The sequence below is a fragment of the Bombyx mandarina genome, chromosome 01 (assembly GCF_030267445.1).
Source record: "Bombyx mandarina strain Sakado chromosome 01, ASM3026744v2".
In the NCBI taxonomy this organism is placed as follows: domain Eukaryota; kingdom Metazoa; phylum Arthropoda; class Insecta; order Lepidoptera; family Bombycidae; genus Bombyx; species Bombyx mandarina.
This window is the reverse complement of record NC_143208.1, coordinates 590663-605770: the sequence shown is the minus strand read 5'-3', so window position 1 is coordinate 605770 and position 15108 is coordinate 590663. Positions and strand designations below refer to the sequence as shown.

The following is a 15108-nucleotide window of genomic DNA, read 5'->3' as shown; positions in this document are numbered from 1 at the left end:
TCGCGACTAAATGGCATAGCTGTGATGAAATAACGAGAATCACACCGCTCGACGCAACTACTACATAGTTCACGAAATAACACTAAACCTAAGCAGGTAGACTATATACACGGTATGAAATTTAATAACATCTTTATGTTACACTTAAGTATTTATCTTTAAAAAACTTTTTCTATTTTTGTACTAAGAATTGTAAGTTTGAAATAAACAATGGCGTTGCTCTGAAAACAAAAATTTATTATTTTAGTAACGTAAAACGTACACAAGAGTAATTGTACTATTAACTATAAACTTATAATATGTATCTCACCTGAAAACAAAGAAACTACATTTAAAGTCTATTACTCTCAATTCCTTTTCATAATAACTTTCCTATCTTATTTAATTTAGTAACAATATGCACGAACATGGCGGATGTCATCTGCTTCAACATCTATGTATGTCGCCATTACCAACATTACCGCCATTACCAACATTACCGCCATTACCGACATTACCGCCATTACCGACAGCGCCACCTATATGATTACTTAACAGCCATAGAGTGCTGTACAAATGTACTTTGTAGAGATATAGTTTCTTTACATCTTTACACACGTTTCAGTCTACTTGTTGCTTAAACTTAGTTTCTATTGTGGTTAAGGGTAGCTAAAGTGCGAGATAGTATTTCAAGTTTAACTGTGCTCACAAATTCTTGTAACTTGACACAACACTTAGTTGAAGTTGAGTTCATAACTAATGCTCGACCACTCAAGATTAACTGTTTTAATTCGGGGTGTTAGTAACAATATCGGTGTATTAATGATGATAATGCACTCCTCTCAAGATAACATTCCTGAAATTTCTCACAATGATCACTCTACTAACAATCCACTTAATTTATGATGACAAATGAGTTCAAACTGATAGGATCCACCTTGCCCATTTCCAACGCAAAGCAGTCGTCTATTTCGAGTAACTCGTTCACACATACAGATGAACACACAAACACAAATACATCAAAAGTGCACGTCTATTTTTGATGTTGTATTGTTACCGTAGTAAGCCCCTTACCCATAGACACAGCCCACTGAGCTTCTCGCCGGATCTTCTCAGTGGGTCGCGTTTCCGATCCGGTGGTAGATTCTGCGAAGCACTGCTCTTGCCAGGCTCAGTGTTAGCAACACTATGGTTTGAGCCCCGTGAGCTCACCTACACGTCAAGGAGAAGCTGAAATAGCCTCTCAAGGCTATCAGCATAGGTAGAAAAAAAGTGAATCCCCGTCATCCGCTTCGAGATATGAGGTCAAAACCCCTCAAGTTGGATGACGAAATTGAAATAAGGGATGTTAATGGGCTTTGTCAACCACTTAGCACCAAGTTAATTGGGAGCGTCGACTTACTTAATTGGCAATTATGTTAAACATTTCAGTAACAAGAATTTTACGAACCAAAATGTTGAAATAAGAACAACTTTCTAAAAATTATACATACTTAGAATATATAATTACATACATACCTTTAGAGTTACAGAGACCCATCAAAAAATTTCGGCTTTAATCCAAAGATTGGCATAGAACGACCCTTTTCAGCGACTCTTAATAATCAAATGACCAAAAGTAGCTTAAAAAGGGACAAACTTATCTATCGCTCTCTTTCACTCCGTCCCCTTCCTGTACGTCTTTTCAGTTTTTAAAACTTTATTTGATGTTTTCCAAAAAGCACGTTTTTTGCGTTAGTTCTCTATAATTCTAATGCTATTTATAAATTATGTTTATTTAAAATTGATTCACAAATATATATAAAAACATTTTCATTTTTAAATAACTAACTTAGAATAAACTGTATTTTTATAGTACCATCAAAAACACGCACATGCTGCCAATTAACTGCAAACACATAGAACGCTTCCGAGTATTTTCAAAATAAAAAAAAGCTCGCAAATGTTGGAAATTTTCACACAAAATATTTTTTAGTACATTCGCTGCCTGTTTGATAGCTTTTTCGGGCAGTTGTCACGGGAAGGCGAAGCGAGCTTTCGTTATTTTTATTCGCTAGCACACGTTGTTAACGTGCAATTAAAATACTGTTTTCTCGATAGATTTTAGCCTCAAAAAATCAACACGATGTTTTCACTAGTTGTTTCCAATAATCGAGTGAGCTGAACATTTGATGTTCAGATAATTGGCCGATATAAATACTGATTCACTGAAGGTAGGATTCAAAGCGGTATGCACTTGCAACAAAGGAAGTACGGTGGTACCAACCTGTCATAAATTTCCGCCTCAATAAGTCTTACCATGAGCATCATTATCATTTTAATTACCACTCTTCGACTTCCATTACGGTAGAGCACCAGACCCCAAGTGGTTTTTATTGGTATTTCTTGTTTTACACGGAGAATCGGAAGCATTGCTTCATTAAATTAAAATTTCATGACTTTACATTTGAATGTCAAGTTTTACGAAGAGCTCACAAAAATCAAGAACTAAGTAAAATACCAATATACAAAATCCGTATAAGCAGGTAAGACATTTTGCAAAAATGGAACTAACGTCAAAATAATATGTATATAATTTCACGGTATTGGCAACGCTCAGCTATTCCCGGGGAGAAAAATAATAATTTCACGGATGGTAGCACCACGACGTACATCGCCTTTTACTGAAGCGAGCGTTGGTGTCATTAGTTCCGCACGCCCCGGTAAAGTCTAGAACATGACGCGTCGCGTACACTAAACGTAGCAAGTAAACTACCAGGATTGTAAAATGTATACTTTACGATAGTAAAACCGAATCTGAAGCATTTAAGAATAAAACTTTGGAATCTCATTCTTCGTCTACGTCTTTAATTCAGTTTAGCAATCGCTTCCTTGCGATGCCGTTGTTGCCAGCCTAATTATTTTTTTAAATAATTATTTTTTTAATATTTACATACACTATTAAGTTAAAATGGTATAGAGTGGAATGAAATTAATTAGATAAAAATTCGGATGAAATTAAATGAAATAACATGAATTAATAATGTCAAGTAGATTAGTGTGAAAGAAGCCACGTCTAGCTCGGCTTTGTTTCATCTGCCCATACTTGTGCACGTTCACAGATGCTAAACGCTCAATAAGCTATCATTATAATACGTTTAAACCTGAAGTAACGCTCAATTAACAACAGAAAAAAACAATGCATTCGTGGCAACCAAACCTATATAATTTATCTATTTTCGTGGCGTGCAACCTCTTTGACAGTGCATACGACCTACAATGACTGGACATAGACTACGACAGAGACTTGACAGGTGATATGAAATAAAACAAAGAAAAGAAATGGAACGAGGACGGACGTGAGTGCGGCAGTTGTATTTTCAATGCGTTTTTAAAAGACAAACACGAATCAGACAACAAGGAACGAACCGACGGCTCACATACGTACATATGTGGACTTTTTGGCGGGAATGCGAGGAGTGAAGTTGTGTGATTTGTTTTATTTTGTCTATTTAGTGTTTCTTCAGGTTCAAATGTGTAATAACGGTGGTTTATTAACTGTTTAATATCCGTGAAAGTGCACAAATGTGGGAAAATGAAATAAAGCCGCTGGACGTCACTTCTCGGGTCCTCCAAAAAGTCCACTGAAAAAGTCTCAGTAAACGACCACCATTTTACTGAGATTATATTTCATCCCATATCATCTCATCTCATTTCATTTAATTTCATCCCAGTTATAATAATTAATGTATCAAATTAATCATCTTCATTTTATTTCATTTCACTCCATATTATCATTTTTCATAAAAATAAGAATATAAAATAAAATAAGACATGACCTAAAGGTCTTAGTTACCAGGTCATAAAATCCCATAAAAAAACATAATATGTACGTAAAACAGACGACAAACGAACGAACCGACCGCTCAACTCAATGATATTTTATATGTAAAAAGAAGCAGATATGTTTCAAGCGCACGTCAAGTGAAGACTCGTAAACAGGCCAATTGGGACGTTTCGTCTTTAGTCGCGTCTAAACAAATGCAATAATAATATAACAAGTGCAATCGTTCCAATTATAGCTATCTTTTTTACTCACGCGCTTATCCCATCTTTTGTACTTTTCATTAATGCTACTTGTCAACATGTGTGTGCACTATATCGGTAGGTATGTAGATATATATGGCGCGATCAGATTTGAATAGTCAGTTACTATAAAGATAACATATCGGTTGTATAAAAAATCATTGGTTCAACTATTAAAAGTATTTTCTTGGGTTTTTCGTGAGTGTCGTGAGCGATACTCATAATTATAATTACTCTTTTAAGGTTTGTACTCACGTTAGTAGTAGTAGTAGTAGTAGTAGTAGTAGTAATTCGAATATCTAAAAGTAACACCATATTTTTCCTTGACCATGAAATGCGAAAAAACGGTATTAACCCGTAAAAAATATTTTAACTATACCTTTCTGAAGGAAATTTGATCAACTATGATTTAAGTTGGTAAAACTTCCTGCCATACACAACACAAAAGACAAGCCTATAACACGGCTTATATTTAGTTAATGGGGTGAAAATTATTACATTGTTACAATTACAATTGGCTCGTATATGGCACGAGATGCGGTGAAAGTTTGTAAACACGACCCGCTCGGCTTTGTTCTAATATTGTTTTCAGCAAAACTATTCGAATATTTCAATGGTGTCTACAGTGGGCTTACGAACATTAAATGATAAGACAGAGCATATATACCGATTCATTCATAGCTCCCGATGGGTGATGAAGTATTTAAAACTGGTGAATGTGTGTAGGCGACTTTTGTAGCAATTTTAGGCTTATTGGCTTTGACCACGAAAAAAAAATTATACACATTTTGTATGATATTAGTGAATCGGTTAGATAAATCTAATGAGTATAGAAGTGCGAAAATACGTCAACTATATCTATATATTAATATGTAAAGCAAAAACTTTGTACCCCTTTTTACGCAAATTGCGCGGACGAAAGAGTATGAAATTTCGCAAACTTTTAGAAAATATAGAGAAGGAGTGCAGAATGCTAATATTTTTTTTTAAATTATCCATTAATAATACATATAAATAATCAATAAAAAAGCATTACACACACTACCATGTATTTGACACACACACACACACATATACACACCCTTTATTTACTGTCAAACTTTTGTCATTGCTTATAATCTATGGTTTTAAAACTAATGCCATAAAGAAAAAAAAAACTGTGGTCAAAGTGAGAATAAATTAATATTGTTTATCTTTATTAATATTTGTTTATAGTTGTAGTCTTGGCGAAATCTGTGATTATAGAAGTATGATTGATAAATTATAATCTTTGACAATAGAACTTTAATAATGTTCAAACTTATAATTTCAAATAATTATAGTCGAATTTCGACTACAGAGGGACCACCAGTATATAAGGATAGGTAAATAAAGGATGAATTAAAAAAATACATAATATAAAGAAGCACGACCCAGTTTTTATTCTGCTGTAAACGTTTAATAATGATAGTTCATTAGCCGCTTAGTATCAGCGAGGAAATGAAATAAAATCACTGCGCATAGTTTCTCGAGTTCTTTCAAAAAGTTCATGAACTCCTGTTAAATTCCAAGCATTTTACTGTGATTTTATTTCTTTACACCTACTACTATAAAAGACAATTCAAACAAAATGTTTGTTATTCGGTGATTAAGAAACTAAGATGTAGAATGTTGGCATGAGTCTAAAAGTTCTGAACGTCGTTATGGCACTGGTATAGTTTGTTGTACGGCTTCCATTCGAGCAGACACGAACTTGATTGAGTTTTCTGTTTGGACGGTGTGAGAAAGTTTTTGATACGGCATCGTAAATTCCGATGAGATACATACGCATTCAATCTCAAACTTATTTTGTGTTCTCGTTTGAAAAGATAATAATGCTTAAATTCCAATGGAATCAAAGTAAAACTTTCCGAATTGAAATTGATTAGTTTAATTTGGACGTTATTTCAAACGGAGAGTAATTATAGAGTGTAGTGATTTTATAAGTACGTATCATGACAGTCAAGCGTTGACAGCCGTTTAAGGCTATGCATCATGATAATCGCCTTACCGTTGCCGCCGCTGACTACTCCCCGAATCCTGATCACGCAGGAGCAAGTTCGTCGTCCGTCATCGCCTTAAACACGTCCTTACGGATCCATCAGATCCAATAACTCTTGCATTAGATACCTTCAGCTCTAACACTAGGAGCAGGCTGAGGAATCCCGGTAACCGTGCTCATCGAACTTGACAATGAGGTCGACGTGCAACCTAACCCATCCATCAGCTCGCTGAGTTTCTCGCCGGATCTTCTCAGCGGGGCGCGATTCCGATCCGGCAGTAGATTCATTCGCGAAGCAGTTGCTCTTGAGTTGTTAGGTCTCCTTCGGAGGCGCTCGGGTAGCTGTTAGCAAATCCCACCCCTCCTGGCTGAGCCTTTGCTCGCCCACCTGTCCTGGTGAAACTGGAAAGGCCTTCGGGCCACCAGTAAACTTTCAACCATAAAAAAAAAAAAAAAAAAAAAAAAAAGATATCGTCTATTATAACTTACATTTCAATTTTGCTTTCGTAAAAATACACAATAAAAGTGTTGCAGAACAAAATTGAAAGGTGTATTTTAATCCAGTACAGTAGGTATGGTTGATGAAGTCATTGTTTCGCGATAGTAAGATTTTGATTTAAATTTCTGAAAATTCAATCATAAAAAAAAATAAAAAAAAGATCTCTATAGGCCCGGCGCTGGAGGTTATTTAGAACTCGCGCGATATCTTCCTGCTTAAAAACTTTGCCATGATCGTAACAAATACCAGAACACATGACTGGTTTAGTAAAGAATTCTTGTTTATAACACGAGACTACTTTCATAGAGTAAAATTGAGATTTTGACTTCATGTCACCGGGCAAATGATGAGTCCATTTTAACTTATTTTGATTCGTTTTTGTTCTATGAAAGCAACAACCTATACGCACTACGAGTATAGCATTAATATTATTGCGCTATCGAGACTTAGTCTAAAGACTTAGTCATAGAATGAATCAGATCAGAAATATTAGAATATAATAGGTTTCAGCATATATTTCATCAAACCTAGACGTCCAGACATCAACTCTCTGTTCTTCTCAATCTTAAAAAGAAAATTGTTGTTATTGATGGCAGCGAACAGGTCTAAATAAACAATAATATTTATATTTCTCCGAACAGAGCATTTCCACCACATCAAGAGACTGGTTGGTGCTGACTACGTAGGTATCGGCGGAGACTTCGACGGCGTCAACAGGTGAGTAGCTCACGAAAGTGGCGAGGAATGTGACGTTAAATAGGTCATCCGGTTCTGGAATATACGAATACCATATTTTCCTACCCGATTGCAATTCCGCTGCCGTGTTCCAAAAAAGTTTGAAAGATGAATTTACAATGAAAATGAAATATAGATCCTATCTCGCCGAGCATGTAGTGGTTCTCAAATTGTTACGTGTATAAAATCGGGTTGACAGTAAAATATAAAAACGAAGAAATTTCGATCAGGAGTGATGCATACGTATTCTTCAATGCGGATTCTCAATGTCCAGGGTTCCCCGTGGCTTGGAAGATGTGTCAAAATACCCAGAACTGTTTGCTGAACTGCTTAGGAGTGGACAGTGGAGTGTTCAGGAGTTAAAGAACTTGGCCGGCCTCAATATGCTACGCGTAATGCGACAGGTGGAAAAGGTAAATTTCAGTTCTGAGGAGTAACTTTATTGAGAGACTATGAAGATCTCGTCAATCATCCGTAATAATTACAAACTGTAAACGTTTGTTTGAAATAAAATAATTAAACTTGTGATGAAACCTTAAAATAAGTATAGCCGAAAAGTACAATCGTATATAACAGGATGTATGCTAACATTTTTAACACTTTTATTGGCAATGCATCATAGACAACATACTAAAATGAAATGGACGTAAACGTTTTTCAGCCGTGCGTCTTATAATTTCGCAGTCTAAAAAAGAATAGTTTTGCTTCAAATATTAACGCAAACTTTTTAACAGAAATTAATCATAGTGTGAAAATTGCGGCTATTTTATTTTTGTAACGAAGTTCCTTATGAGACGATGCGGAGGGGTACCCTAACCGGGAAAAAACGTCCGTAACGTAAGATTTTATGTTTGTTACCTCATAACTTTTGACTAGATGAATCGATTTTGATGATTATTTTTTTATTAGAAAGCTGACGCTTTCCGTGTGTTCTCATTTTAATTTAGTTCAGTTCTGATAATGGTATTAATGAAAAAACCATATAAGCCTTAAATTTGCATTAAATACCTCAATAACTCAATATCACGCCAACCAATTTCGATGATTATTGTTTTAGTGTATATTAATTTGTTTTGGAATATCTTTTTTTATCAATAAAAAAATCATAATAAAAATTTATACCCGAATAGGTAATTATTTTCTGTATACCTCGAATAGAACTTAAAATTAATATTTTTTTATAAAAAGGAACTTCGTTCCTATACGGTGTCCCACGACACCACACATCTTTTTTTTAGCAAAAAAACTAGATCGAATCTGCTTCCTCAACATTTGTGTGAGAAAATTGTGACTTGTGAATGATATACCTTTTATATCCAGGTCCGCGACGAAATGCGAACAAACGGTGTCGAGCCTGAGGAGCACCCGGACTCGCCCAGCGACAACGGCAACTGCACCAGCAATGCTTTTTACACAGAGAACGTTTAAACACGACAAGTGACGTCACGCATCTGTCAAACGATGAAAGAAACATGGCCGACTGACAAGCTATTTTATTGTGACGATTTTTTCGTATTTCATTCTTTTTAATTAGGTCAAGTATTTGAACCAAGAAATTGTTGTACTCTATACACAAAATTAAATGCTGTGTGTACTAATTTATTATAATTTAATAATCAAGATTTCGTACCATGACGCAAATCATGCAAATTAAATTCTGATATCATCAATATTTAAATGGAGCTCCAAATGAGTTGGTATTCGATTTTAATTAATATTAAATAACGACAGATGCGTGAAAACACGCTTTAACGCTCTCGGACACAAACATATTCCGTAATTATGATACGAATTGATCAAGTTTCAATGTTGTGTGAAATTTTACTAAACACTTTTCCAATATGGATTTTCAACAATATAGTTATTATTGTTAACGACTTCTGTTTTCATTTAATGACCGCTACAGTAACAGAATTAAGAAACATAAAAGTGGAATATTTCGGAAAAGTATTTACAAAAATTAAATTTTTAATTAATTACAAAATAATCACTTTTAAGTGTATTGAAAACAGCTGTCGTATTTCGGAACAGCACGCTGCCAATCACTTTGTGCGTCCACTTATTGGATAGGTAGTCACTAAAATAATGGTTTAATAAATAACCTTTCCTAATTTGACAGCTGTCTTCAACTAATAAATGTCGTATAATTATTATTATAAATAAATGTTGTAGTGCATGATAGATGTTCGATGTAATGGCACTTCTACCTTCCTGTGTCCTCTGCTCAAACTATCCTTCAGACCACATATCACTTCTGACTAAATCGCCTCCAGGAATGACTGCACTATGTACGTTGACTTTATTGACTAGAAGCAAAACTATAGATTTGTGAAAAAATATATTATATTGTTGAATAATACACAGAGACAACATTTCAACATTGTCTTCCACGACTGATTTTTATAATTAATTTAAATTAAAAAAATAAAACCTTAGTTCCCTTGATTAAAAACAGATGACTTTGTGATTTACTTCGAACATGTTTATAGATCGGGAATTGAAAGTGTTTTGATTTGAAAATGTAAAGTAAGGCTTTAATAAAAGAAAAATAAGGTACTGAATAATCTAAGGAGCGAAAGTGTTTTTATTTTGATATTAAAATTATAAATATCGCTTTACGAACTTAAGCGAAAATATAAGTAGTTAGAATTCAACAAAATTGAACAGTATCCAAATCTAAAGTTTTTATTTTATTCAAATTTGTTTTTCAAGTGAAGTCAATAATTCTAGTACTACCCTTATTTTGAATATATAACAACACTATCTTTATTAAAATGAATTAAAATTAATCGTATTCTCATGCACATTAAAATGTAATTCCACACATTACTAATGAAGTTAACATTTGAAACTAAGTATTTGAAGCCGCTCATTAGCAATTGCGAACTTTTCACTAATATTTTACACCAATTTAATCACAATTGAAATTCGATGTGGAATCAATAATGTGCATGATATTCGTAAATTAGATGAGAGAGCGCGGTGCAAACATTACGTAATGAATTTGAACTAATTACACTAAAGCAGTTTTGTACGTTTTGAATCTTAAAATAAATATGCAGTATCTCAAATTGAATGTTCAACCAATCTAAACTATGACGTCGGCTGTGACTTCGGAGAAATTCCGGATGTACTGACATGAACATTACTCGTGAACATGGTTTTTTTTGTCACAATAATTCAAGAGTGCGTTGCTTAATTATATTGGGTTGATAAATAATATGTGACCACTGCATTTAAAAGATCTGGAATATATTTTAAAAAATATGTTCTAAATAATTTCGAATTTTCTTGTAAATAACTAAAAAATTCAGCGAATTTCCAAAATCGCTTAAAAATTTGCAAAGATAATACGATTGACAGAGTCAATAAGTCTGTTCGAGTGTTTTATTTGAATAAATATTTATCGTGTAATTCGATATTCCATCCGGACGCTGACAGAATGACAAACAAACGATTATTACGTATATTTTATTCAACTTGTATTGAGATTTCACCCTGAAAATAACGCTTGGGGTAGAACTGCTAAATCTGATAAAAACTACAACGAAGGAAAGTAATAAATCTTGTTTTCTCTCTTTCTAACCCTCGAAAAACTTATCTTTACAAGTTTCTTAGGCGATTTAGAATAAAAGGGTGATAAATAAAAAATAAAAAAATATCTTATAAAATTGTGACTGAACTGTTTTTGAACCTTTATTAATTAGCGTACTTAAGGGTCTGATGTCTGGCTGTTATTTTGTAATTATTTTGAGCACGTGTAACTACGTCTTAATAACGAGCATCGGTGACGAAACGATGTTATGGCCGTACAGAAACCCTTCGAAAATATTAAAGTGAGTGAGTGAGTGATCATTCACTCACTCACTCATTCATTCACTCACTCGCTCATTCACTCACTAACTTGCTCACAATCACATGTCGCCCTGTAATCACGGTGCCTCAAGGTATTACATATCGCATAGGTATGTCTTGCGCTACCCCAACAGGCGGATTATGTTCGCGTCTACCTCAATTCATACGTTGAATGCAGAGCCTCTAAAAAACCTATAAGCTGAAGCACAGTCTTGTTTGAATTCGATACTAATGAATATATTTGCTCTGTCTCTATATTGTCTCCAAAACTTTGTACCATATTATGACACTGATGTTGATGACCGTGATAAAAAAAACGTTTATTTTTCATAAAGCATCCACAACTATATAAAAAACTGAAGCCACCAAGAGCAATATTAACGTTTATTAGTATACGTCAAAGTAACTACACTTGGTATATAATATCATGTTTTAATAGTACATATATGTATACACATATTATTATGTACATCGTCTTTCACGCCCCTCCCTCATTCCTCCGGTTGAACAATTCATTAAATAATTGCATCGCGTACAGCCTAATGTTTTAACACTCGCATTTAGCTACTGTATAGTTTGAAGACGTGTATTTTTGAAATTCAATCTTACATCGTTTCGTTCCGTGGGTGCTCGTTAGCCGGAGTTGTGTGGCGCATTGTCGTAACACAGTCGAGACTGGTGCGAGTATTGAGTTTGTATTAAATAAACGGTAATACTGATACATAAATAGAGCGAAGGCCTAAACTAATAACATAAACATTTTCAGTGTTTGAGGTTAGACGGCGATAAATAAAACTGATGATATTTAAATTTAATTATCCTTATATTCCTTGGTGGTATAAGCAACGCAAAATTTAATAAATAATATGTTATAAAAAAGCCTATATTACCAAAAACAACAAATTGACTTACCAACAACAAACCACACCACCTGAAGAACAACCAAGCTTAAATAAAGCTCAAGGATGAGGAGAGCCGAAGACCGAGCTCAGTGGTGTCGATTAGGAGAGGCCTATGTCCAGCACTGGACAACTGTGGGCTGATGATGACGATGGCGATAAAGCTCAACTACCGAAATTCGTAGCCATTTTATTCCAAGTCTCGAAAAATCCTATTCCTTCTTCCCCCTATCTCCTACTTTAAATAAACTGTAGACAATGCGCTATATGACTTTATAACTCCAACTTATATAAATATTATTAATATTATTACACTTGATATTGAAATAAACACGTTTGCTGTATACATACTGTAATTTGTGTTTTATTTAATTATTATACTTCAAACATCATAGTAGTAGAAAATGTTATTTTCAAAGTTCGCATCTTTTATTCGTATTAAAAAAAATGGACTACCTGGATTATTAAACATTCAATGTTTCAAAATTCAATTTATTTTTCAGAAATCACGTTTAAAAATACTTTTAATTCTGGATTCTGCAATATTTTTAGAGCTTGGTCGACCTACAGCGTCAGTCAAATACAAAGGTTTTGCTATACAATAGCCATTGAATGCTTCCAGTGCAGATTTCTATTGTATTCTGAATTAATATTAGCTTGCAATTTTATACTCATACATGTCTTTATTCTTGAAACATTGTTCCAAATTGGTAACTAAACATATGACCGACTTGATGATAAGTGGTCATGGACATGTCTCCTTGTTCATGAATTTTACTAATAAGACTAATAATTTTAACAAAACCATTCGTTGTAACGTCATTTTTAATATATTTATAATATTAAGGTAATAGTATAAAGATCAAGCGAATTCAACAGTCAAAATAAAATCTGAAACCACATTAAATCAGTTTACTGAAGGCAAATAAAATACAAATAACTTTGAAAAATATTTTAAAAAGAGAATCTCAAATGCATCGAAAAAGCTCCTTTCTAAGCGGGTTCGTTCATCGGGTATTCGGCTCAAAGCTGAAAAGTTTAGCAACAGGAAATGACGTAGGGAAAAGCTTCAATATTGCATTCTCACACGCATTACACGTCGGAGGTGTAGACTTCTCGAGGATAAGAAACGTGACATAGTTCGATGAACATCCCGTCGGATAATTTGATCATAAATTTCGAATGTAAATAATACAAATTGGAACTCAAATAATAAATTAGCAAAGAATGATTCTAAGGTGAGCATGACCGGAGTCGCTAAATCTGTACTGAGCACTTTAAATGGACTGTCGTATCGTATTGTTGTGTAAAAAATAATTCACAATCAGAAAGATCTAGATTCTTAGATAGCCAGTGAACGTTTTGTTACCGTAGCACTGTGGTTAATGCGAGTACCGGGTCTCGCTCAGTAATTTGTCATGCTGACGATTCAGACGGCGTGAATTATTAAAAGAATGACGAAGCATCTTGCTTGGAGAGCATCCGAGCCTCTGCATTAAACAACTTTACAAAATTTTGACTAAACTTTGATAATTAATCACGTAAAAAATGTTCAATACGATGATGGTATAACTCGATATATTTATTACAACATACTTTAATGATTTGCGCATTTGAAAATAGCACTAGATCGCGTTTTTTTAAAAAGTTTTTTTAAATTAAGGTCCCATCAATATATGACACGCATAAATCACGTAAAACTTGTTTTGATGAGTGATTTAGACTTAAATTTCGAATATATTAGTGAATATATACGTATATTATATTACACTAGCTGCGCAAATTAATATTCAATTAATATAATTATCAGAATCGCATTATCTGTATAGTTACAATAAAATTATATTATTATGTAGAAAAAAGACCGAACTACGGCTCGTCGCTCAATACGCTACCTATCAAGCTAGCGTATAAATTTGAACCGACCAAAACCCTGTGTCACTCACTTTATAACCTCTGTCCGAGTATTAGTCAGGAGAGACTTCAGTTGAAACAGAAAGAATACATGTTTATTTTTATCTGAATGAAATTTGATGGAGCTGTTGGAGTTTGATTTTAGCCGAATCGATCCAGAGACTGAAGATTGAGATCAATAATGAAAATACATCAAAATCTTACTATCGCGAACTAATGATTTCATCAACCGTACCTACTGTACTGGATTAAAATACACCTTTCAATTTTGTTCTGCACTAATGTTATTGTGTATTTTTACGAAAGCAAAATTGAAATGTAAGTTATAATAGACGATATCTGGGGCATGTTTGGCGCGATGAAATTCGCTTGGGACTTCATTTGAATACCGAAATGATTTTGCGCAGTTGCCGAAATTATTTTAAGCAAACTTTTTTTGTTCAGCATTGGAACAATTGGTCCGTGATGAGTGTAGTTGCATTACGAAAGTTTTGTGATCGCTTCGGATATAGTTACATACATATTTTTTATTGGGTTGGGTGGGATAATGAATTTAAAATTGTGGGACTCACCTTCTGCGCGTCATAAGTGCGTAGTGCTAAATCTGAAAACTTCACTTAACAGATTAAAATTACAAATGACTTAGCTGACAGCGGACCTACCCTAGCGATCAAGCAATACCCGCTGTAGAAATATGTGGAGCAGGACTATGAGGGCTACACGTCTGGATCAGCAAATGTCTGAGAACTGTTGTCCTTATGAGACTAGGAGTACTTTATATTACATGAATAAACGTGCATTATAATTTCAAGAATATTAGTTTTTTTTTTTTTTGTGATTGTAGGGTACTGGTGGCCCGGAGGCCTTTCCAGTTTCACCAGGACAGGTGGGCGAGCAAAGGCTCAGCCAGGAGGGGTGGGATTTGCTAACAGCTACCCGAGCGCCTCCGAAGGAGACCTAACAACTCAAGAGTAGCTGCTTCGCGAGATCCGGCGAGAAACTCAGCGAGCTGATTCATGGGTTAGGTTGCACGGCGAACTCTTTGTCGAGTTCGACGAGTACGGTTACCGAGGTCCCTAAGCCTGCTCCTACTGTTAGAGCTGAAGGCGTCTAATGCAAAGGTTATTGGATCTGATGGATCC

At 34.5% G+C, this 15108-nt stretch overlaps 1 protein-coding gene across 1 annotated transcript in view; it reads left to right on the top strand.

The window, feature by feature from the left end:
* The window catches only part of LOC114245661 (dipeptidase 1), a 181437-nt gene extending 169029 nt beyond the window's left edge, over positions 1-12408 (top strand). Inside the window, exons 10-12 of the mRNA XM_028177913.2 lie at positions 7205-7280; positions 7573-7711; positions 8619-12408. Coding sequence (XP_028033714.2) covers positions 7205-7280; positions 7573-7711; positions 8619-8726 — 323 coding nt within the window. The 3' untranslated portion in view covers positions 8727-12408. The remainder of the gene's footprint in view (positions 1-7204; positions 7281-7572; positions 7712-8618) is intronic.
* The last annotated feature ends 2700 nt before the right edge of the window (positions 12409-15108 follow it).